Source organism: Mastigoproctus giganteus, chromosome 1, assembly GCF_048544385.1.
Source record: "Mastigoproctus giganteus isolate SK-2022 chromosome 1, ASM4854438v1, whole genome shotgun sequence".
Classification (NCBI taxonomy): Eukaryota; Metazoa; Arthropoda; class Arachnida; order Uropygi; family Thelyphonidae; genus Mastigoproctus; species Mastigoproctus giganteus.
Window position 1 is genome coordinate 188,121,382 of NC_143575.1, and position 25,116 is coordinate 188,146,497.

The window sequence follows — 25,116 nt, forward strand, 5'->3', positions numbered from 1 at the left end:
TCACGAGAAAGTGCGACTAGTGATCCTTTGTGATATTTTGTTCTTCGCACCAAGGTTGTATTCTGATGTGATGTGCGACATTGTGGCCCATCTGTTTGCTTGCTCAATTCTAGCCATCCTTCTGTGACCTCTCTCATCAACAAGCGATTTTCTTCCACAGGAGTGCCGTTGAGAGAATGTTTTCTGTTCGTTGCACCATTCTTGATACACTCTTGAAACTGTGGTGCATGAAAAGTTCAGGAGAACTGGCATTTCAGAAATACTTTGTCCAGCACATCTTGCATCTACTACCATGCCACGTTCAAAGTCCGTTAAATCACTCGTTTTCCCCATTCTTGCTACAGTTTGTACATTTCACTGATACTAGAAAGGTTGTTCTGCGGTATTTATATCCACAACTGTGGTCTTGCAACGTTGTGGGACAAACCATTTGTGTGCACAGCAGGAGTGTACCTAATAAAGTGGCAGCACAGTGTATGTTACTCTATACTGCTACAATCACAGTGTCAAACTAGTTATGTCCTTAATAAAAAGTAGAATTCCCTAGCCGAACACAAAAAGATATATGCCCATCAAGTGATTAGAAACTTTGATCTACTTATTTATTTCAATTATTCCACTGCACTGCTTGTTACATGCTACGATATTCCTGCCAAAACACTGATACAATATCAGTACAAATAGTAAGTAGTAACCTACAAAATCACTACTTAAATTTAAAATCAGACTAACAAACGTGACTAAGACTGTTTAAACTATTTGGAAAACATAATTTAATATGTTAATTAATCAAAAAAGACAGTAAAAATTTCCGAAAAACTGAGCGTTTCCCACGAGTTCAAAATTCCTTGTCCTGGCACTTATAAACTTGAACCTCGAGTCCAAGTTGTACTCCCAAGTGTGAAAACTCTTTCCTGTAAAACTTTCGAGATGTTAACAAGATGCTTACATAACAAATATACGGGGAAATTGTGGGAAAAAGTAACAAATTAGTATTAGATTTGAAAGCATCTGCAATTTCAGAACATGATGGGGCGGGGGGAGAACACATGTTGAGAGCCTTGTCAATCAGTTTTGCCTGAGTGACTGTGCATACAAAAGCTCATGGGGTAGAATTTTTCTCAGCATGGTCTCTGCTGTGCTTGTGTATCCCATCTCTGTAAAAGCAGAGATGGGATAGACTTAAATAGAAGGAGTGCAAGAATATTTGTTCATGCTGTCGAGGAAGTGTTAGGTAGGTCAGAAAACTGCTAGCTTGGGGGTGAGGATACAAAGACTAATAGATTAATTATAGCAGCAGGAAGAGGTGCAAGTGATTCTTGTACTGCTTCTATTGGAACATGCAGTAGCTTGGAAAGCATGGTGTCAGGAATTTCAAGCTTTGTTGTGGGGTCCTCACGGAAAAATAAAATACATGGGGTGTGATGGCCCATCCAGTCGACATGAGTGGCCAGTGCAATGTTGAGTCAGTTTCGGGTGACATAAACACTGGGAAAACAAAAATGAGAGTAGGAGTGTATTATCGGCCCATACAGTACTATACAGAGAAACAGTCTGGGGACTGTATTGCCAATTAATCCTTGTATTCTGAATTACATTACAGGCAACCCCCCATATAACATATAACATGGTACTTCTACAACATGATTTCGCTGTAACACAATTGATAAATTGCGACAATCCTCGCACAACATGGAATTTATATAGCACAGTTAGAGAATTGCAGCAAACCTCGCATAACACAGTATTTTTGAGCTTTTATGTGGGGAAACCCTGCTATTATGTTGGATGTAATTTTTTACATGTAATTTTACACCTCAATCAGACAAAATATCCTATTTATTGTTCTGCACCTCAAAGAATCATCCAAACAATGTCTTTATGATATTTTCAAAATTTACACCATGTTGAAATCAATAGTATGAATGTGAAACATAAAATACAAATATTCCAAAAATATGCTGTTTTTATCTGTTTACCAAATGTGCATGTTGTAGCAAGGTGGGTGCAACTTTGTTTACAAAGGCAGATTTTGTTCCATTAATAAATGATGAATATTTAATATTTTTATTTATGTTTTAAAATATTTGTTCCTTAACTTTTGAGCACCAGGTATGTACTTAATCCTTCCAAAAAAATTTTGGAAGGATTAAGGATTGAGTGGTTTCTGGCTTTTAGACTTTGTTTCAAAGTATACATAAAATATTTTTATAAGAAAGAATAGGTCGTGCTTAGTTGCAATGTTAAAACAAAGCAATGGATGCTGTAATTATCCATTTTTTTCTATCTCTGTTTAGGAAAAAAAAAAAAAATTGTACTGAAGGATAAAAAAAAAATACCATTAACTGGTTAATTGAAATGGAATTAAAAAATTGATGGAATATGTAAATATGAAGTGCTAAGAATTATGAAACGGAAAAATCAGACAAAAATGGGAAAAAACCATGCATGATATTTTATTTTATTATTATTTATTATTTTTTTTATTTTGTGGTTTCTAAAGAACAAAGAATACTTTTCAGCAGTACAAAGAATACTTTTCAGCAGAATAAAGAATACTTTTCGGCATTACACATTGTCATTATAGGATAAATTGCTAAAAGAAGTATTTGTTTTTGGACCAAGGAATACTTCCATTATGTTTCTGAGGATGAAGTTGAAGAAGCAATGTAAATAAAACTATTGCACTCATTTTTCTTTTAAAAAATATGGAAAGAAATAGTGTATCTCTCACTCTGAAGTGTTGTTTATTCATGGTGTAACTAGGCAGCTTATTGATAATATTACAACATGATAGATCACTGCCATAGGATGAATTTATCCATGTATAAAGTATAGGTGTAAAACATCCTTTTAATTAAAATGTTTTATTCTTTAAAATTGGTTGAAGCCTGTTAACACATCTCTTTCTTTGAAATAGCAATAAATTTATTGGCCTTTTTATGACAGATTATACAAAGTAAATATAATTCTTTACTGTTAGAAAAATAAAAAAAAAAATTTGTATTTTCCAACAGCAGTAAAGAACTGCTGTTAATAATAACCTTTGAGTGCTTTTTTACTTGAATCAAACAAAACAAAACTTTGTATTTATAAAGGATTTTACTTTTTTATTTATAGTCTTGTATGCTGTACCCTTACCTTGTTCTTCTGGAGAGAAGTGGGCTCTCTGTGAAGCCATTTCAAATTCAGTGGTATACTTCTCGCTGGAACAGAAGCATACAGAAATGGGGTTCATACAAACCACGGCTTTTAAGGAAATGGTTTGCACTAGGTGCTGGAGTGGCATGCATATTTGTTATACCAGCACTGTGGCTTTTAGTGGTGACAGCAAAAAATTTCCTCTTCCTCTATCATTCATCTCAGTTAGACTCACAATCTCTAATACCTGTAGTAAGTATTCAAAATGCTGCATATTTTTAAACTTGATTATTTAAGATATTAAGAGCAATTTAACCTAATATAAGAATTTTTAAAATCTTAGCTAATGGGAAATGATAGGTTTTGATATTTATCACCCTAAGACAAATAGCATGCCTGCTCATTTCCCCAATTTAACTCTGTTTTTGATCCCTTTTTTTAGTTATAATAGTTTTTTGTCCATATTTTTTATTTTCAAAAATTTGTTGTTTTGACACTTATGAGGTGTGAAAAGTTCAGAGACTGAACTAATATTTTTGAATGATGAAGCTTACCAACTATTCATATAGATCTCCTTTGAAGTAATCTCTGTGTTTATGCTGTATACACAGATTCTGGTCTTCTGCAACTTCTGGAAGCATTTCTGATAGGCTTCTATTCGAATTGCTAATAGTTCCTGTTTTGCATTCCTGAAGCCCACTTTTCCAGTCATTTTCTCTAAACAGCATCCTGCAATTGCTGTAGAGCAGCAATTTCATGATGCTGTGTGTAGTATTCCTAGTTCGCTGTTTGATCATACAGGTCAAATTCATAACTGTGAGTAAAAAATACAATGAGCATCCTTTTCATATCCGATTAAGATTATTTTGTTTTTTGGGACCTTGGAGGAGATGGAGTCTTCTATTGGGAGGACTGGTCCATTGTTTCCAGGTAAGAGCTGTGCCCTCACAGTTCATCACCAGTAAATAATTGAAGAAAAAAGTGTGGATCAGCAGCACATTAATGACGATCCTAACATAGAAGAATTTGCTGCTCTCTGTGGTCATCACTGAGAATGAGAGGCACAAACTTGGCTGAAATGTGTCACATTCTCAAATCTTGTGTTAAACTTGATTGACATGTCCCATATAAAATATCAATTTTTCTAGGGACATTGCAGATAGTTAAACTTTGCAAAACACTGAAAAGTCTGAGCACTTCTAACGCTAGTCCAACGTTTATATTTTACATTTACTTTGCATAACTTTACTTTTCTTCATTTTATCTTGAGCTAGTTCCATAACTGATTGACTATATATAATTACAAAGTGCAGGGTGACAATGGGCGCAATGGTGGATAAGTAATTAAGCACCTCGTCACCCAGGAGTTCAGGGTGGCCTATTGGCCACCCTGAACTCCTGGGTGATGAGGACTGATGGAAAGGCGCCTCTGTAGCCAGGTGGGAAGGAGCAGCAGTGCGTAGCACACGCTTCTTGATTAGACCAGGGTTCGAGCCCGTCACAACCAAATACGGAGGATGCGGAAAGGTCAGGGAATGACTACCGCATATCCCGGACAGTATGGCCTTAGTTGCTAATGCTCCTAAAACCAAATAACAAACAGACTGATGGGAGTCTGTGTACTGTACTGCTCTTCTGAGTGGCTTCTGGTTTCTTTCTGTAAATTTTAGCAGCCAACCAGAATGTTTCCCAACTGTAGTAGCACCATGATATTTCCATTTGGTAATTACATTGGCTGCTGTTAATTTAGAATGCTGCAGTTTTTCTGTAAATTGTACAGGTTGTTAATCTGGCGTCTTATGAGGATTCCTCATTGGAAGTCTTCACATTCACTGCTTTGCTTACCTGCTATATCTCATTGATCTGCTTACTTCCAGTAAGAAAGCAGTTGCTGTTATACTTTATTAATAATGGTCTTAAAAATCGATCTTCACAAATCTCTTTTTCCACTCTCTCCTCATTTTCTGCTGTTTCTGTAGTGTGACAACTGCCAAACCTTGACATTTTCTTCAAATAGCTGTCACCATCACTGACATGCCTAATCCACTACACTCACATTGACTGTCATCTCCCCATAAACATTTTTCAAATATTGGTGAATCTCAGTTGTTTTATCATGGTCACCCTCCATTTTCACAGACTGCCACAGCCCTGCCACCTGCATGCAGTGTTGAAACTTGAGCTGCGATTTTTAAATTTTCACCTCACACCATTACATTTTGTATGTAACTGTAAAAGAATAAGAGAAGTTTACCTGAATATGATGCGTAGAACACTTCCGTATGATACTCTTCAGAAATTAAAACGAAAACAATTTTTAAAAAAATCGAAAATCTTACATTACAGTAAGAAATAATTAACAATAAAAAAATCAAATGCAAAACTCTTTCCCTTCATTAAATTAATTTTTTACTTAATTTTTAAGGCGCCTCTGTAGCCAGGTGGGCAGGAGTGACAGTGCGTAGCACATACTTCTTGATTAGACCGGGGTTCGAGCCCGTGACCACCAAATACGGAGAATGCAGAAAGGTCAGGGAATGACCACTGCATATCCCCAGAGCAATATGGCCTTAGTTGCTAATGCTCCTAAAAACCAAATAACAACAACAACTTAATTTTTAATTTCATTAAAATTGATTTTTAATTGTATTCATTTGATTTTTTTATTGTTAATTATTTCTTACTATAATATAAGATTTTTGATTTTTTTTTTTAAATTGTTTTTGTTTTAATTTCTGGAGAGCATCATACAGAAGTGTTCTACGTATCATATTTAGGTAAACTTCTCTCATTCTTTTACAAATATTGATATCAATGTAGAACGTATTGAGCCTTATAGATCTGGTTCATACTATTAAATTTTGTGTGTAACATAACACGAGTAGGAAACAAATTGAGGTACTGGTTTTGTATCAGCCCCTGTATATGAGGAATGATCAAAAAAGATTGAAACTAATTGTGTTTTAGTTACCAAATTGTAGAGTAATTATTAATGAAAGCTGTATACATTTAACCCTTTGTCATCCAATGTCACCTCCAGCATACCCATCAGGGTTTCTGATTATGGAATTTATTTCCCAGCTGTATTGGCACAATTATTGTACCACCATCTCTTTATTGGTGTTTATATTCAGTTATTAAGCACATGTGAAGTTGTTTTTTTTTCTTTTTTCTCCTCTTTCCATTGAATGTTGTGGTGCTAAAAACATCAGCATTTCCGATTATGAAATTTGTGTTCCCAGTGTACTGCCATTTATTTATGCTTCGTATAAACAATCTGAAAAATAAAATCAATGTTTATATCCAATAGTTAATGTTAAGTGGTTTTTTTTTTTCATGTCCTCAAGTTCAATGTGAAAACTAATGTGACTGTCTGCATTTCTGATTATAAAATCTCTTGTTACACTACTACCATCAAATGATCTGAAAAACTAAGTGGTTGTTTATTGATATTTATATTCAGTTGGTAATAGCAGGCAATGTTTTTTTTTTTTTTTTTCTTTTTTCCAGTGTAGAAGTCACAAAGTAATTTATGCTGCGTAAAAGTGAATTATTTAGATGTGCTTTCAAGATCTAGTAAAGGTCTTTTCCGATGACAAAATTGAGAAATTGTTAAACCTTGAAGAAATTAAGAGGAAAAAAAGAAACTTACAAATAAGATAGTTTTCAGTCATTCCAATATTTTTCTTGAAAAAATGTTCATTACTGACATTCCTTGAGATTTTGCGAATTCCACAGGTCTTTCACCTCTCATTTCTTTCACTAATTCCAAAATTTCCTCTTAATTTCCATTTCTGTGCTGTTTTGTTTCTTTCTGACCTTAGCATTGAAGTCTCCCATATGTGTAATGAGTAATTGTAATGTAATGAGTAAATGGTGTAATGAGTTTTCTGTTCGTCTAAAAGTCTCTCAATTTCAGTGTACATTTCTTCAACCTCCTCATCATCATGGCTCGATGTTGGTACATATATCATTATAACCTTTAGTTTGTACCTCTTAGAAATAATGAGTTGTAGTCTTGATACTGTTGGTGATGTACTTTTACATTTCAAAATGTTTTTAATATCTTTATGAACTCCACCTTCACTCTTTTCACTGTTCCCTGTGGTGTACAAAGGAAACAGTGAAAAACTGGTAAGTGATTCATTTCTTCTTCTTATTTCAGCCCAGCTGATGATATTCCAATTAACATTTTCTAATTCATTTTCTAGCTCTAATATCCTATCTTCACCGATGAGCAATCTTACATTGTAACAGGCCAAGTTCATTTTCTGTGCGTGGCAGCTTGGTTGTACCAGAGATTCTTTGCACCCTCTGCTTCCACTCTGATCCTCTTGCCGCTGTAAGAGATAGAATAGAAGCTGCTGGGGACTGAGGGCCATTTATTTCGTTGTGTTGTCGTATTTAATAAAGTGCTGGAGGGTTTGGTCTTTTCCTCTTCACACTGACCAGGCGTCTTTAAAAGAACCAGTGTACACGTTCATTGCCACCAAAGTGACGTAACAGGGGTCACCAACGAGAAGTGAATTTTAGGGAAGCAGGCCAACCGGACTTCCCTTATATCTTCTAAAATAGAAAGATATTGGATTCATCAATGTTTTAGACTGTGTCTGATAACACACTGGTCCTTGAGGACCAGTGTGTTATCGGACTCGGTTTAGGACAACCTCAAGGACTATAACTGGTCCTTGAGGTTGTCAAAGACATTCTCTCAGCTATGCCAGACAAGCTGTACTTGCTACCTGGGAGTCTAAAACACTGATGAAACTGATATTCGGGTGACACTCAAGTCAAGTGGACCCAATTTTGGTCAATTCCGGACAGTCTGTGACAGCCAAATCCTCTGCTTACACCTTCACGACGGTGGGACTTTTAGTAATTCTGGGTATAACCCCCATGTGCAAGCACACTGTGGGTGTGAACTAACGTAAGCAGCAGTCATGGTGTGGCACCCACACCACATGGAGGACTGCCACGCTTCTGCATTACCAGGCAATACTAGGTAGTAGATGACTCTCATCAACCGGTGCAATACCACCACTTTGCTTATTGGAGGCTTGAAGTGGTGGAACCCATGTTTATTCTCCAGAGCTAAGTTCCGGTCAACTCTTCCATCATGCAGTATGACTGATGACTTTTGAGGTTATGATGGACATCATGGCGAGATCCAATGTTCCTTACATTTCAAGGGTATGGCTCAAAAACGATGTTTGCAGGCCGGCTGCTAGTTAGTACACTGGACAGAACCTATTGGTAATTCTCTAGGAGGCTTCCGGATCAACTAGTGTATAACCTTGCTACCTCTTCTGCCAGATAGTGACTGGATGGAGTACGCGTAGTGTATATGCGGGGGGGGCATTGTCGAGGTCACATTATGTCAAGGATCTGGGTATGTTCTTGCCATATCCAAAAATTTCATTACTTCATATGGCATGTCCCCCCCCCTCCCCATTTTTTCTTACTATTGAATACACCGTGAGTCAAAGTAATAGAGTAAGGTTATCTACGAAAAGATCTAAACCTCTCAAACACTTCCTAGTTCATTTCACAAATATACGTGGTCTCAGTTCTAATCTCAATGATGTCCATTTCCACTTGCAGTCTGCGAAACTCCATGTACCTTTTCTGACAGAATCTCAGTTATCGGTTGATTCAACTACTGCTCATCTTAATTCCCCAAATTATTCGCTGTATGATTCTTTTCGCCTCCAAGGTGGTACTTGTGCATATGTCCGTTCTGATATTCCCTGTCAGAGACTTGGTAATATTTGGAATCTCCTCTTTTCGATCTTCTGTGGCTTAAAATTTCTCTACCTCATTCTGTGAAATTTATCTGTTGTCTCTACCATTCTCCCAACTCCACTCATCACTTGGAGCTCTTTGACTTCCTCTCTTTGCAACTTGACTTTCTCCAGTCCAACTTTCCCAACAGAGAGGTAATTTTCCTTTAATGTTCACAACTCCAGCTGGCTTCCGTTTTCTAGTCACACCAACCCAGCCTGGTTGAGATGCTGAGGCATTTGCAATTACTAATGGTCTCGCACAGATTGTTCACTTACATGCCAGAATACCGGACAATCTTAACCATACAGCCAACATGCTTGATCTTTTTCTCACAAACAACCCCTCTAAGTACACGGTTGAAGTGAGTGGTCCCTTAAGCACCTCAGATCACAACTTTGTAATTGTCTCTTCTCCAATGAAGCCTTTATCTCATGGCTATTCCCAACCTCGTGTTGTTTGGCATTACAAGGATGCAAAATGGGATGACCTGCAAGATTTCTTTTCTTCTGTCAGATTACTGTTTCAAAACTTCTGATGTCAACGTTTGCTCAGATCATGTCAGTGAAATTATTCTTGCAGGAATGGAATCATTTATTCCACACTCCACTTTAAAATCTCGTCCTTTATCTAACCCTTGGTTTTCCAATAAATGTGCTAAGGCTGTTCAAGAGAAGAATATTGCATATCGTAATTGGCTTGTTCCCAATTCTTCAGTTTCACTTCAGCCAGCAAAGTTTGTGACAATTGGAAAGCAATTATTAATCAGTTCAAACTAGATTTTGAACAGGCTAACAGTAGAAAACTTGCTTTTTGTCCTAATGGTAGCCGGGCATTCTGGTCGCTTGCCAAAGCTATTGGCTGCAACATTTGCCCATCTCTGCTCCCACCTGATGGTTCTGTTGTCACTTCAGCCAAGGATAAAGCTGACCTGCTATCATCCCATTTTTCTTCCAACTCATGTATTAATGATCTTGGTAAAACACCTGCCACCATTCCCAACACGCTCCATTCAATAAAGGATTTTGACAAAACTTGATGCTTAGAAAGTTCCAGATCCTGATGTAATTTATCCACTTGTTCTCAAAACCTGTGCTACTGAACTTACTCCTGTTCTTTGCTGCCTTTTTTCACTTTTCCTATTCCAAAGGTGTTTTCCTTCTGCTTATAAATTTGCTCATATCCAGCTAGTTCCTAAAAAGGGTGACAAATCCCTCCCATTCAATTATCGCCCCATTGCAATTACTTCTACTCTTTCTAAAGTAATAGAGAAATCAATTAACCGCCAACTCTCAAACTACCTAGAAACCTTCCGTCTGATCAGTGATCGCCAGTATGAATTCCATCAAGTGTCGATCCACTGGTGATATTTTGGCTTATGTTACCCATTTATGGACAAATTCAATGGAAAAGTTCGGTGAAACGTATGCAGTTGTTCTTGACATCTCAAAGGCTTTCAAACGTGTTTGGCATAAAGGTCTTCTAAACAAGCTTTCATCTTATGGTTTGCCAACTGTTTTTTGTAATTTTTTTTTGTTGTTGTAACTGTTTTTTGTTGAATCAGCTTCAACTTCTCGAATATCCGCTACCAATTCATTAAATGCCAATCTCCAGGTAATTTTCCAGTGGGGCAAAGACAACTTAGTTGATTTCAATCCTTCTAAAACTCAGTCTTGTCTTATATCTCGCAAAAAGGATTCTTCTGCTCCTATGCTTATCTTTGGTGATTACCCTGACTTCTAATCTCTCTTGGCACAAGCACGTTACAAATATTGCTTCCTCTGCATCTAAAAAACTTAGTTTTCTCTTTTGCTGTTGGCATTACTTTTCTTCCAAACAGCTGTTCACTCTGTACAAATCCCAAATCCGCCCTACCGCGGAATATTTTTTCCACACTGGGGCGGTGCCCGAAAGCCTCCCTCAGGCTTCTTGATTCCATTCAGAAGAGGGCAGTTATGTTAATTAAAGACTCATCTCTGACAGAGTCTCTCCACTTGCTGTCTCATAGACATACTGTTTCTGCTGCATGCCTTTTCTACAGATACTTCCATGGGTACTGTTCTTCTGAATTGGCTTCTATAATTCCCGCTCTCTCTTTCAAAACAGTCAACATGTGCCGTCACCAACCAACATCCATTTATTCTCCAACTTCAATCTCACAGAATCAACTTTTCATCTTCCTTGTTTATTCATTCAACTGCCATTTTCTGGAAAAACCTTCCTTCATACATATTTCCTGAAAATTACAGTCTACAGAAGTTTAAGTCTAATGTCAACAAATATCTCTTTTGTCTTCTCAACCTCCAACCCAATCATGGTACTAGGTACTGTAGGCTCTAATACCTCTAGTGTTTGGGGCTTTTTCATTAAAAAAAAAAAAAAAAAAAAAAAAACATATAGAATGGGGAATACTGGAAATAATGCTGAACTGCAAAGCGTTAAACCTATTAAACACTAAGATACCACATGCATGCTGCTACACTCAGTGTAGTGGGAAATGAAAAAGACCTGGGGGGGGGTAATTGTTCAGTCAGATATGAAGTTCTCTGAGCAGTGCAGATAGGCTGCCAGGACAGCTTATTGGGTTTTGTTAATGATATACAGGAATTTTGCTAGCATGGATAATGAAGTGATTATCTCTTTGTATAAGGCAATGGTTAGGTCACATCTTGAGTACTGCATACAGGTCTGGAGTCCTCATTTTAGGAAGGACATGGATGTCTTAGAACAAGTACAGAGAAAGGCAGTGAGACTATTGAGAGGAACAAAAATGATGCACTTACCAAGAAAGGTTTCAGTTCTACAAATTGAAGCACTGGAGACTAAGCACCTGCAAGGAGATATGATTTAGGCATTTAGGGCTTTGAGTGGATTGAGTAAGCCTATTGCCAATGCCATTCTTTCTCTTGCTCAGCCTACATGCATAAGGTGAAATAAATTCAAATTGAGGAAGGATGATTACAGGATAAATATAAGAAAATTTGCTTCAGCCAGCTGGTAGTTGATTGTTGGAACAAATTTCCATTTGTTGTTGTAGAAATAGGTAGTTTGAATAAATTCAAGGAAGAACTAGATGAACTATTGGAGGGGAGATGGACAAGTGATCTGAGGTCTCCCCCCCCCCCCTTTTTTGGCTTACACTGTCTATACTTGCTTTCTTTTATCATTTCCCTCTACTAATACTAATATTCATCTCATCTATTCAGCAGCATCAGACTTGAAGAAGGATAACATGCCCCAAGGAAAATAATGATTGAACAGTAAGCCTATGAAGCATACCAACAGAAACACTTGGATTTATGTAGTATAAATGGTTTAAAAAATGTAAGAACAAGCACAGATGAGTTAGTCAGAAACACTTCAGAACTTGGGTGTTAGTTACTGTGGCATACAAACACAGAACGTCTTTTTGTGTGCCCAGTAACAATTTTAAAAGACCATTTAGGAATGATACACTTGTTCATGTTGGGTTCTTTGACATCTGTGCTCACCTCAAAAAGACATTAACATTAGAAAAGTATTAATTTTTAAGCAGAATAACCAGTGGAGATGAAATCTGGATCTACCGCTATGATCCCAAATCAAAAAAAAAAAAAAAAAATTTCACTGAGGAAGCATATAACATCTCCAACACGGCGAAGTCACAGTCCATTCCATGAAATCTGCTGGAAAGCATACGATCTTTACCTTTTCTCTATGTGAAAGCCATTATTTACAATTATTCTGATAAAACATACTGTATATATATATATATATATATATATATATGATAGTCAGTGAATTTCTAAAGAAATTGAATAGAAAGCATGCCAGAAAAAACATGATTTGAAAATTTTCAGATAGCTACTGCATAACAACAATGAATGAGTGTTGAGAAAACTACATCAACTAAGCATCAAGGCAGTGATCCCCCCCCCACATTTCAGATCTTTGTAACTTTTTTCTATTCCCTAAGCCCAAGCATGAAATAATAGGTTGCCATTTTCTGCTGGACAGTGAGATATATGTTTCTCAGGGTATCTTAAATGATCTCTTGAACAATGACGTTCTGAGGTATTTAGAAAATAAATAGAAAGATGTGGCAAGTACGTTGATGTATATGTGGTTGGATTATGTTAAAAAGGAACATCAGAAGCTTAATAATGTAATGTCTTATATTTTTAATGTAAATTTTTCTGTCATTCATATATACATGTGTATATACTCTTAAGATTAATAAGAGAAGGAGTATGAAAAACAATTGCTTATAACCACAACGAAACAAAACACTAACACTAAAAAAAAACAATTTCTGCCATTAACCAACATCTACTCTCACCGATATACTACTACTGCTGTGGTCTTTGGTTTAGTTTCATTGTTCATTTATATTTATTTTTGGGTCCTCTCATGTCAACCTTAAATTACTTGCTGGCTTTCAATATCCTCCCTCCCTTATAGCTTTGCCTCTTTTTTTTATATATATATATATATTATGTAATGATATTATTCATGCACTTTAAATTAGAAACAAAGGACACTGTATTATTGTCTTATCGTGCAGTTCTGGTGGTTGACACTTGATAATGATGCCAGGATTGTGCGATATACGACAGTATCATTTTGTATTATGATATTGACTTATTTCTATGTATATGTATTAATTTTTTTTTTTTTTGTATACTTCCTTCTACATCTTTCATTTACCTGTATATATGTGTGTATATATATATATATATATATATATATAGGTAAGTAGAATGTGACAAAGAGAGAGAGAGAGAGAGAGAGAGAGAGAGAGAGAGAGAGAGAGAACAAGCTAACAAAACCGAAAATCGATACTACGAAAAGATCCGTGGGTACCTGAAAAATAAAAATACATTACATACTTCTTTTAATATATTTTTAAAAGATGATGCTGATGATTTTAACATCTTCATCTAAGGGTCAACCGTCGAAATCAAAGGAAAGACAGCAAGAAGTAAGGTCTCTGTTTTTGACATGTAATATACGTAGCATGTGGTTAAAGCAGAGAAGCCATGTTGAAATATGGATTAAGTTCCTGCAGAAGTAAAGTCAAAAATAGTGGTAGGTAAGTGAAATGCTGACGTATATTTCATGACTGACCTGACAGAGGCAGAGAAGAGAGACAGAAGAAAAAAAAAAAAAAAGGGAAAAGAAAAGACAAAGAAAACAACTTACTGTGGTACCAAACAGGAGTCAGTATGTGGACCATAGAGAGCAACCCATCATGCTGTGGAGGAACGGAGTAAAAGAATTATTTGATGTCATCTCAGAGTATTTATGGTGTGATACGGTATTTATGGAGTATATATGGTATTTATGGAAAAAAGGTTGGCCCTAGCCCACCTTTTTTCCATAAATACCATATAACATAAGTACATATACCATAAATTTTTGTAGAAGAATAAGAGAAATTTACCTCAATATGATACGTAGAACACTTCCATATCATACTCTCCAGAAATTAAAACGAATAAAAGACTGACACAAAATGATTACAGTAAAAAATCAATTGAACACAATTCAAAAATTAACTAAAATTCCAAAAACAATTTTAAAAAATCAATTAAAGTTAAATTTTGAAAAACGATTTTCCTTCCTGAAGCAGACAATGCTTTCCAGCCATATGCCGTGATCACAGGAATGGAAATTACGGAGTGTGTGAGCTTGAATCTTAAATAGAGAGATTATTTGTCCTCATGCATGCACGTGAAAAGCCACAGTTATTTGTCTTCGCTCATGCGTGCAAAAGACCACAAAGCGCAGATTAGATATGGACTACGAAAGTTAATAGAATTCTTATGTAATTTGATTTCGACAGTTTCTGCAATTAATAGTTTCATATAATTATGTTGAACACTAAGTATTTTGGCCTCGCTAAATAAAAATGTATGTTTTTCATTAACGGCACGAAAGGCCAATTCTGAAGCTGCTGAACGAGAAGCACAAACTGAGGATGCGTGCTGTTTTATGCGAACAATGAGTAGAAATCATGTAGATGCTTGGTAAGATGAGTCACAATCACTGCAAGAAATATATACCAAGTCATTTGTTTGTGTCACAAAAGAGGAAAGGACTGAGCGATTTTCCTTTTATTAGTCTGACCAGAATCTGAAATTTGGTATCTTTACAGAATCTGTTAAGCTGCTTGTGCCACTGTTCAACATATGGGACAGAAATAAAGTTTTTTTGTTGTTATTATTGTTGGTTGGTGTTTTTTTCTGTCCTATCCTTAGCTTGTACCAATTCGGTTCACTGTAGCAAGGGGTAACTCCTGTTTAAGAATCTGCTGGTTAAAATCTGTATTTCTGAGTCTAAAGCAGATTGTGTCATTGAATATTTATAGGCATTGAGATTTAATTTCTGGAGAGGATCATACAGAAGTGTTCTATGTATCATATTGATGTAAATTTTTCTTATTTGTCTACAGATATTGATATCAATGTAGAATGTATTGAGCACCATAGCTCTGTTATATACTATCATATACCATAAATACATTTTTGGGCTAGGGCCCACCTTTTGTCCCTCTTCTTCCAAACTCTTTTCATTGGCCTACTACCCTACATTTTTATTTCTTGTGAGCCATTAGTTTACCAAACACAATATCGAGATGCTATTTTTCTAGTATAATACACTTTTCTCGCCTTACACAAAGTTTAGCGACTATTTTATGCTACTTTGTAAGCTTATCATTTCTCTTCTATCTTGGGACATGCTACTTCACATGTTTAATACCTATCTCCCAGCATACCTTAGTAATCTTAATCTCATCCAACTTACCGTCTCCTCTTTCCTATGGTTGGGCTTGCGATCACATACTATAAATACTACAAGATGACATCAGATAATCCTTTTACTCCGTTCCTCTGCAGCATGATAGGTCACTCCCCACGGTCCACATACCGACTCCTGTTCGGTACCGCAGTAAGTTGTTTTCTTTGTCTTTTCTTTTATTTTCTTTTCTCTCTCTCTCTCTCTCTCTCTCTTTTTTTTTTTTTCCCCTGTCCCTCTTCTCTACCTCTGTCAGGTCAGCCATGAAATATACATCAGCGTTTCACTTACCTACTGCTAATTTTGACCTTACTTCTGCATTCACTTAATCCATATTTCAACGTGGCTTCTTTGTTTTAACTACATGCTACGTATATTTCATGTCACAAACAGAAGTAAGCTTTGATTTCGACGTTGACCTTGATGAAGACATTGAAATCATCTGATCTACAGCATTAAGTACTTCTTTTAATGTATTTTTATTTTTCAGGTACCCACGGATCTTTTTGTCATATCAATTTCTGGTTTCGTTAGCTTGTTCCCTTTCTCTTCATCACATTCTACTTCCCTATATTCCATTATGGTTGTTGGGTACTTTCTGCTATATTTAGCAGTGACCCTGGTCCATAACCCATTTTAATATCACTGTAACCATTTTCTACAACCTCTTATTATTAATACATACACACACACACACACATATATATCATCATCATCATCATCATCCATTTTCAATCCACTGCAGGATGAAGGCCTCTCCAGCAACTTTCCAGTTCCTTCTGTTTTGAGCACTGGCCATCCATTTACTACCCAAAAACTCATGAATTTCATCTATCCATTTCTGCGTTGTCTTCCAGGTTTTCTTCTAGCTCCTCTTGGGTACCATTATGTTATTTTCTTAGTCCATCGATTATCATATCTTCGAGCTATGTGTCCTGCCCAAGACCATTTTAGTTCTTTAGTTTTAATAAGAATGTTCTTTACTTGAGTTTGCTGCCTAATCCATGTATTTCTCTTCTTATCTAAGTCTGATTCCCAATATAATTCATTCCATTCTTCGCTGTGTAGTCCTCAGCTTCTCTTCCATTCTTTTGGTGCGTGCCCAAGTTTCACTTCCATAAGTCATGGTGGGAAGTATACATTGGTTCATTATTTTACGTTTCAGACAAACTGGGATATTGCTCTTCAGTATGTGACTATATTTCCTGAAGGCTATCCATCCAAAATTTATTCTTCTCTTGACTTCCAGCCATTTATCATTATTACAGCTGATAACTTGTCCCTGATAAGTATATGACTCCACCTTTTCAATTACTGCTCCTTCAATCATTGTCCCTTTCTGTGACATACTTATTCATCATTACTTTTGTTTTAGCCATATTCATCTTTAGTCCAAAATCCTTACTAACTCTGCATAACTGATTAAGATTTTCCTCTAATTCTTTGGGATCGCGGCTTATGACCACAATGTCATCTACAAATCGTAAATGGTTTAGGTACTCTCCATTCACATTGACTCCTTTCTGCGACCAGTCTGATCTTCAGAAAGCTTCCTCAAGGGCAGCAGTAAACAGCTTCGGAGATATTGTGTCTCCTTGTCGAACTCCTTTCTCGATTTTAAATTTCCTACTGTCTTTGTCTAGTCTAATAAAGGAGGTAGCACTCTCATATATTTTCTTCAAAATCATAATATATGGGGTATCTATGCCTTGTCTTCCCAGTGCCCGAAACATTGCCTTATGCTGTATGGAGTCAAATGCCTTTTCATAATCCACAAATGCCAGGCATAATGGTGTTTTGTATTCATTTGCTTTCTCCATTAGCTGTGATATTATGTGAAGGTGATCCATAGTTGAGAATCCTGTCCTAAAGCCAGCTTGCTCTTTCGGTTGATTCTCATCAAGTATTCTTTCTAATCTGTTAGTAATGACCCTTGTGAACAACTTGTAGATGTGGGATAACAAGCTAATTGGTCTATAATTTCCAATTTCTAATTTATCTCCTTTCTTATCCAGCAAAACTATGATTGCATTATTCCACTTCTTAGGCGTCACACCTTTTCTAATGCACTTTGTGAAGAGCCTTGCCAGTTTTTGTGTTATGTCTCTTCCTCCCAATTTTAACAACTCTACAGTAACTTCATCTTCCCCCGGGGCTTTCTGATTCCTCATTTTCTTCAATGCATGTTCTACCTCATCAGGAAGAATATCAGGTATGATGTATGTGTTGCTACTTTGCAATCCATCTTCCCCACTGCTGGTATCATTCCCTCGCTCCTTGTATAATTCTCTATAGTAGTCTTCTGCTATTTGAATTATGCCTTCTCTGCTGTCTGTAAGTACACCATCACTATTCTTCAGTTTCAGTATCATTTGTCTTTCTGTATTACTGCTCGTGGCTGCTGATTTAAATCCTTTGTTTTCCCTTAATGCTTGTTCTACTTTTCTTGTGTTAAATCTTCTTATGTCCTCTCTGAGTCTCTTTCTAATGGCTTTGCATAACTCAGTATACTCAATTTTCTCCCTGTCAGTGTTTTTCTTGCAATTATTTGTCATCTTCGGTTCATCATGACAAGTGTTTCTTGACTAATTTTTTCTTCTTTGGATTTCTTTTTCCCTATAGGTTTTTTGGGCTTTATCACTTTCAGAAAGTTATAATATTCCTCGTCGATATCTTGGTCCTGAGCAGTCTGCAGAAGCTCAAACTTGTTCTTAAGTTCCAGTACATACTGCTTTTTCTCCTCCTCTGTTATCTCAAAGACCTTTGTATTATTTACTGGAGTCAGTTTTTTCCTTTCCTTTCCTACATCTATATCAAGTGTACATCTTACCATTCTGTGATCACTTCCAACATTTACCTTATTCAGGACGGTAACATCATTCACAATATATCTTCTGTTAGTGAGGATGAAGTCAATTTCATTAGTTGTTAATCCATTTGGACTCTTCCATGTCCACTTTCTGTTCACCCTTTTGTTGAAAAAAGTGTTCATTACTGACAGTCTTTGAGATTCTGCAAATTCCACAAGTCTTTCACCTCTTTTATTTCTTTCACCAATTCCAAAATTTCCTATAGTTCCTCTTTCTGCGCTGTTTTGCCTTTTTCCAACCTTAGCATTGAAGTCCCCCATAATAATAGTGTAGTGGGTTTTCTGCTCATCTAGAAGACTCAATTTTGGTGTACATTTCTTCAACCTCTTCATCTTCATGGCTCAATGTTGGTGCATAAATCATTATAACCTTTAGCTTGTACCTCTTAGAAATCTTAGAAAACGGCCTCCGTAGCCAAGTGGGCAGGAGCTGGAGTGCACACGCTCTTTGAGTAGACCGGAGTTCAAGCCCCTGACTGCTGAATACGGTCGATCTGCCAACCCGCAGTGGACCAGCGTGGCAGATTATGGTCCATTTCCCTCAACGTGAATTGTTGAGGAGGCTTCCATCCTGCAGTGGGTTGATAATGGCTGCACTTTACTTTTTTTTTTTACTTAGAAATCTTGAGTATTAATCTTGACACCCTTGGTGATGTGCTTTTGAATTCCAAAATGTCGTTTTTAAAATCTTTATGGGCCAGAAACCCAACTCCACCTTCACTCCTTTCACTGTTTCCATTGGTGTACAGCAGATTTCCACTTGATAAACTTATAAGTGATTCATTACTTCTTCTTGTTTCAGCCAAACCGATGATATTCCAATTCACATTTTCTAATTCCTTTTCCAGCTCTAATATCCTGTCTTCACCGATGAGTGATCTTATGTATATATATATATATATATATATATATATATATATATATATATTATGTGAGATAAAAGTTAGGCAAAAGTGATAAAAATAAATAAATATGGCTATGTAGCTATCATTAGAGGCAGCAAATGCACATCCTCCACATGATGCCTAATTATATCTGATAATTAAAATAAATATGATATTTAAAATAAAAACATCAGCCAGTAGAACGGCAATAATGCAGAGCGAAACGAAACGTAAAATAATAAAAAATAAACAAACAGGGAAGGGAAAGTAGCGGTAGTAGGACAAAAGGTAGTCGATAATTCCCTGTATAATTTAGTAAATTATGTCATTAAACCCAATTAATAAAACATGATATAAATTTAAAATAATGCCAATTATACATAATTTAGCGGAACCCCCTCGAAAGGTACCATTTCCAAAAGACGTGAAATATCACCAAAAAAGGGTTAAAGAAACTACCAAAAAACTAAAATATCAAAATAATAGACTGACCATCATGCCCCATATCGACAGAGGACCACGAGGCCAATAATGGTCATGGAATCGCTGCATTTCAATCGTCATACAAATCATCGCAAAGGCGGAAATATCGAAGAACCAAACCACACCTCCATTCTCCGATAGATCAACCAATGCAGAGGATTTGCATGGCTGTGCCGCCATCTATTTCTTTTCTTTCTATTATATAAGCTGGTTAAGCTTGCATTATGTCAGTGGTGTGGCTCTGATCTAGAGTGCTGTCTGTTCTATAGATTATTTTTCGCTGCAAAAGGACCACCGCCATGCAAATCCTCTGCATTGGTTGATCTATCGGAGAATGGAGGTGTGGTTTGGTTCTTCGATATTTCCGCCTTTGCGATGATTTGTATGACGATTGAAATGCAGCGATTCCATGACCATTATTGGCCTCGTGGTCCTCTGTCGATATGGGGCATGATGGTCAGTCTATTATTTTGATATTTTAGTTTTTTGGTAGTTTCTTTAACCCTTTTTTGGTGATATTTCACGTCTTTTGGAAATGGTACCTTTCGAGGGGGTTCCGCTAAATTATGTATAATTGGCATTATTTTAAATTTATATCATGTTTTATTAATTGGGTTTAATGACATAATTTACTAAATTATACAGGGAATTATCGACTACCTTTTGTCCTACTACCGCTACTTTCCCTTCCCTGTTTGTTTATTTTTTATTATTTTACGTTTCGTTTCGCTCTGCATTATTGCCGTACTACTGGCTGATGTTTTTATTTTAAATATCATATTTATTTTAATTATCAGATATATATATATATATATATATATATATATTAAGCTATCATCAGAAGCAGCAAAATGCAACTCCTCCACATGAAGCCCAGATATATCCGAGAATTCAAAATAAAACAACATAAAACATAAGCCAGTAGTATGGCAAAAAATGTAGAGCGAAAAATTGAAAAATTAACATAAAATAACGTAAAAAATAAACAAACAGGGAGGGGGAAGTAAAGGTAAGATATAAACAATAGCCAATAGTCCCCTATATAATTTACCACTTTAATTCCAATTAATAAAACCGATATAAAATTTAAAATAATGCCAATTATCATATGATTCAGCGGTACCCGCCTAGAAGGTACCAGTTCCGAAAAACGTGAAATATCACCAAAAAGGGGTTAAAAAGAACTACTGAAAGAAAAACAAAATATAAAAATAATAGACTGACCATTATGCCCCATATCGACAGAGGACCACAAGGCCAATAATGGTCATGGAATCGCTGCATTTCAATCGCTATACAAATCATCGCAAAGGCGAAAAGATCGAAGAACCAAACCACCCATTCCTTCTCCGATCGATCCACTAGGTGCCTCCATAGCCGGGTGGGAAGCAGCAGCAGTGTAGCACACGCTTCTTGATTAGACCGGGGTTCAAGCCCATCACCACCAAATACGGAGGATGCGGAAAGATCAGGGAATGACTGCCGCATTCCCCGGAGCAATATGGCCTTAGCTGCTAATGCTCCTAAATAACCAAAATAACTAACAAACAAACTAACAATCAATCCACCAATGCAGAGGATTTGCACGGCGGTGGTCCTTATGCAGCGAGAAATAATTTATAGAACAGACAGCACTGTAGAGCAGAGCCACACCACTGACATAATGTAAGCTTAGCCAGCTTATATAAAAGAAAAGAAAGGAAATAGATGGTGGCACAGGCACTGCTTATTTAGCATATCAACCCACTACTACCACTGATTTATATTTAAATAATGGCTTAAAAGTTTAACATAAAATAAATAAATATATATTAAGCTATCATTAGAAGCAGCAAAATGCACCTCCTCCACATGACGCCCAGATATATCCGATAATTCAAAATAAAACAACATAAAACATAAGCCAGTAGTATGGCAAAAAATGTAGAGCGAAAAATTAACATAAAATAACGTAAAAAATAAACAAACAGGGAGAGGGAAGGTAAGATATAAACAGTAGCCAATAGTCCCCTATATAATTTAGCACTTTAATTCCAATTAATAAAACCGATATAAAATTTAAAATAATGCCAATTATCATATGATTTAGCGGTATCCCCCTAGAAGGTACTAGTTCCGAAAAACGTGAAATATCACCAAAAAGGGGTTAAAAGAACTACTGAAAGAAAAACAAAATATCAAAATAATAGACTGACCATTATGCCCCATATCAACAGAGGACCACGAGGCCAATAATGGTCATGGAATCGCTTCATTTCAATCGCTATACAAATCATTGCAAAAGTGAAAAGATCGTAGAACCAAACCACCCATGCCTCCTCCGATCGCTCCACCAATGCAGAGGATTTGCACGGCAGTGGTCCTTATGCAGCGAGAAATAATTTATAGAACAGACATCACTCTAGATCAGAGCCACACCACTGACATAATGTAAGCTTAACCAGCTTATATAAAAGAAAAGGCCCTGGGTGCCAAGCGTATTTCGAGGCCAAGCGATATTCTTGCAATTCATAAAGTTCTATTGATAAGCGACTGAAATTATATTTTAAGTTCACATTTCTTTCAATAGTCTTAATTTAAAAACAGTTCTATACTTGAAAAGTAACAAGTAGAACACAGAAAGGAAATACCACCTTTCTTTACATTTTCCTCTATTTATATTTACTAATTAACTAACACTTCAACCGCTTGGCCTCCAAGCGGCACTGCTCCTGCCTCCCCGTGGCAGGGCCGGTAACCTGGGGGAAAAGTTATCCTCCAGGGTGAAAAGGAGTAACGATGGATATAAATGACTATCCACCACTAGTGCCTTGAAATTCAAGGCCAGACAAACCAAATAATGATGACCTGAACCAACCAAAAAGGCTCCGAAGAGAAGTGCAGTTTTTTTTTTTTTTTTTTTATGAAAACCCCAAACACAAAAGGTATCAAAATCTATAGTACTTAGTACCGTGCATGGGTTGAAGGAGAAGTAAGGGGGGGGGGGGGATGCCGGAAACTTTGCTCTAGAGACTAAACATGGGTTTCACCACTTCAAGCCTCCAATAAGCAAAGTGGTGGTATTTCACCGGTTGATGAAAGTCATCTACCACCTACGTACAGTGAGATGCCAAACTTCCTTGTAATACATTCGCTCTCCAACCAGCCTGTCGACAAATTATCACCATATGTCATCCAAAGATTTTTGGAATCCATTGCTGGAACACCAAAAATGGTTAAACGACTGCAATCCGGAGACCTTCTAATCGAAACAGCCTCCTCAAAACATTCAGAGTGGCTGCTTAAAACAACTTTTGCTGTGCTACCGGTATCTATCACTCCCCACAATACGTTAAATTCGTCAAAAGGTGTCATCACAGAGTGGGACCTGATTACAGTATCTGAAGAGGAATTAGTGCAGGAACTGGGCAATCAAAAAGTAATTAGTGCAAAACGTATAACGACCAAAAAAGATGGAAATCTTGTTCCAACCCAATCCATAATTTTAACATTCAGCACCCCAGATTTACCATCCTAGTAAAAGCTGGCTATTTAAACTGCCGAATGCAGCCTTATATACCTAACCCCCTACGTTGCTTTAAATGCCAAAAATATAGACACTCGCAACAAGCATGTAGAGGTGATGCCATTTGTCCAATTTGTGGTTCCAAGGAACACAAGCAGACTGTTCAGCCCCAAGTCCCCAACTGCAAAGAAAGTCACCCAGCCTTTTCCAAATCTTGTGAAATGTGGAAAACAGGGAAGAAAATCCAAAAATATAAAATAGAGCACAAAGTTACGTACCCAGAGGCACGCAGACAGGTTATATCGACCATGCCCAGTCGTTCATATGCATCTCACACTCGAAGCTTTAATTCAACAGCAGCTCAAACAGATGTTTGAATACCTCCCAACACATCTCTAGCTAACTGGGTTAAAAACACATTATCAAACTCTGTAAAAGACACACATCAAATTAAAATAAGTGAATTGACCAACACTCCAATTAGTATCCCAATTGAGACTCGGACAGTCCCGCATGACAAAGAAAAACTAAAAACTGCTAAAAACAACAATAAACCTGAATCATCCACCAGTAGTATGGAAGTAGATGTAAACCCAGATCATGAAGAACCATTACTAGAACTTCACACAAACGAAACTATGGATACCAGATGCCCTACCTGCCCGAAAAAATACCGAAAAAAATCCTCCTCAAACAAAAAACAGTCAGATGAATCATCATCAACTAAACCAAAATGAACCACAGCATCTTACAATGGAATTGCAGAGGCTTTCGTTCCAACACAGACTATATTCAATACCTAATTAACCATTATTCTCCGGTTGCCTTTCGTTTACAGGAAACTTACCTAACCACACAAATTTCTCCTTCGATAAAGAATTGCATTTATCGAAGAGATCGAAATACTGCTAATGCTGCCCATGGTGGTGTGGCCATCCTAGTAAATTCAAAGATCCCAACTAAACATATCCCACTCCAAACTGAAATAGAAGCTGTTGCTGTTCGTATAACTCTGCATGGTGCAATAACACTAGTCTCAATCTACCTACCACCAAACTGTACTTACTCTTTAAAAGATCTTGAAGACCTCTTTATACAGATACCTCCACCTCTCTGTATATTAGGGGACTTTAACGGGCACCACCCATTATAGGGCTCTCCTAAATTGGATAGATGAGGCCGACTAATTGAAAGTTTTTTGGAGCCACTAAATCTCACTATACTCAATACAGGTGCACCGACACACATACAGCTCACAGCAGGACACACCTCAGCAATAGATCTCTCAATTTGTTCACCAGTACTAGTCCCAACCATAGAGTGGTATGTAATGAACGATCCCATGGGCAGTGACCACTTCCCAATAGTATACAACTTTCTGAAAGCAAAGACTCCTTCAATTCAACCCGCAGAAAGTGGAAATTTGTCCGAGCAGACTGGGCAAAATTTCAGTCATCAATCGACCTTGATGACGAAAAAATTCGCCTCCAGCATATTGATAATGTGACAGATTACATCACGTCACATCTTCTAAATGTGGCTAAAGACACAATACCACTATCAAATCCGCTAGGCCGAAAGCATTATAATTACTGGTGGAATGACAAATGCACCACAGCAAAGAGAGCAAAAAATAAAGCCTGGAATTTGTTTCGGCAGTGCCCGAGCACAGTCAA

At 36.8% G+C, this 25,116-nt stretch overlaps 1 protein-coding gene across 1 annotated transcript in view; it reads left to right on the forward strand.

Moving 5' to 3' along the window:
• S2P (membrane-bound transcription factor site-2 protease) overlaps window positions 1-25,116 on the forward strand; it is a 168,744-nt gene that overhangs the window by 49,961 nt on the left and 93,667 nt on the right. Inside the window, exon 4 of the mRNA XM_090390136.1 lies at window positions 3,121-3,393. Coding sequence (XP_090246262.1) covers window positions 3,121-3,393 — 273 coding nt within the window. The remainder of the gene's footprint in view (window positions 1-3,120; window positions 3,394-25,116) is intronic.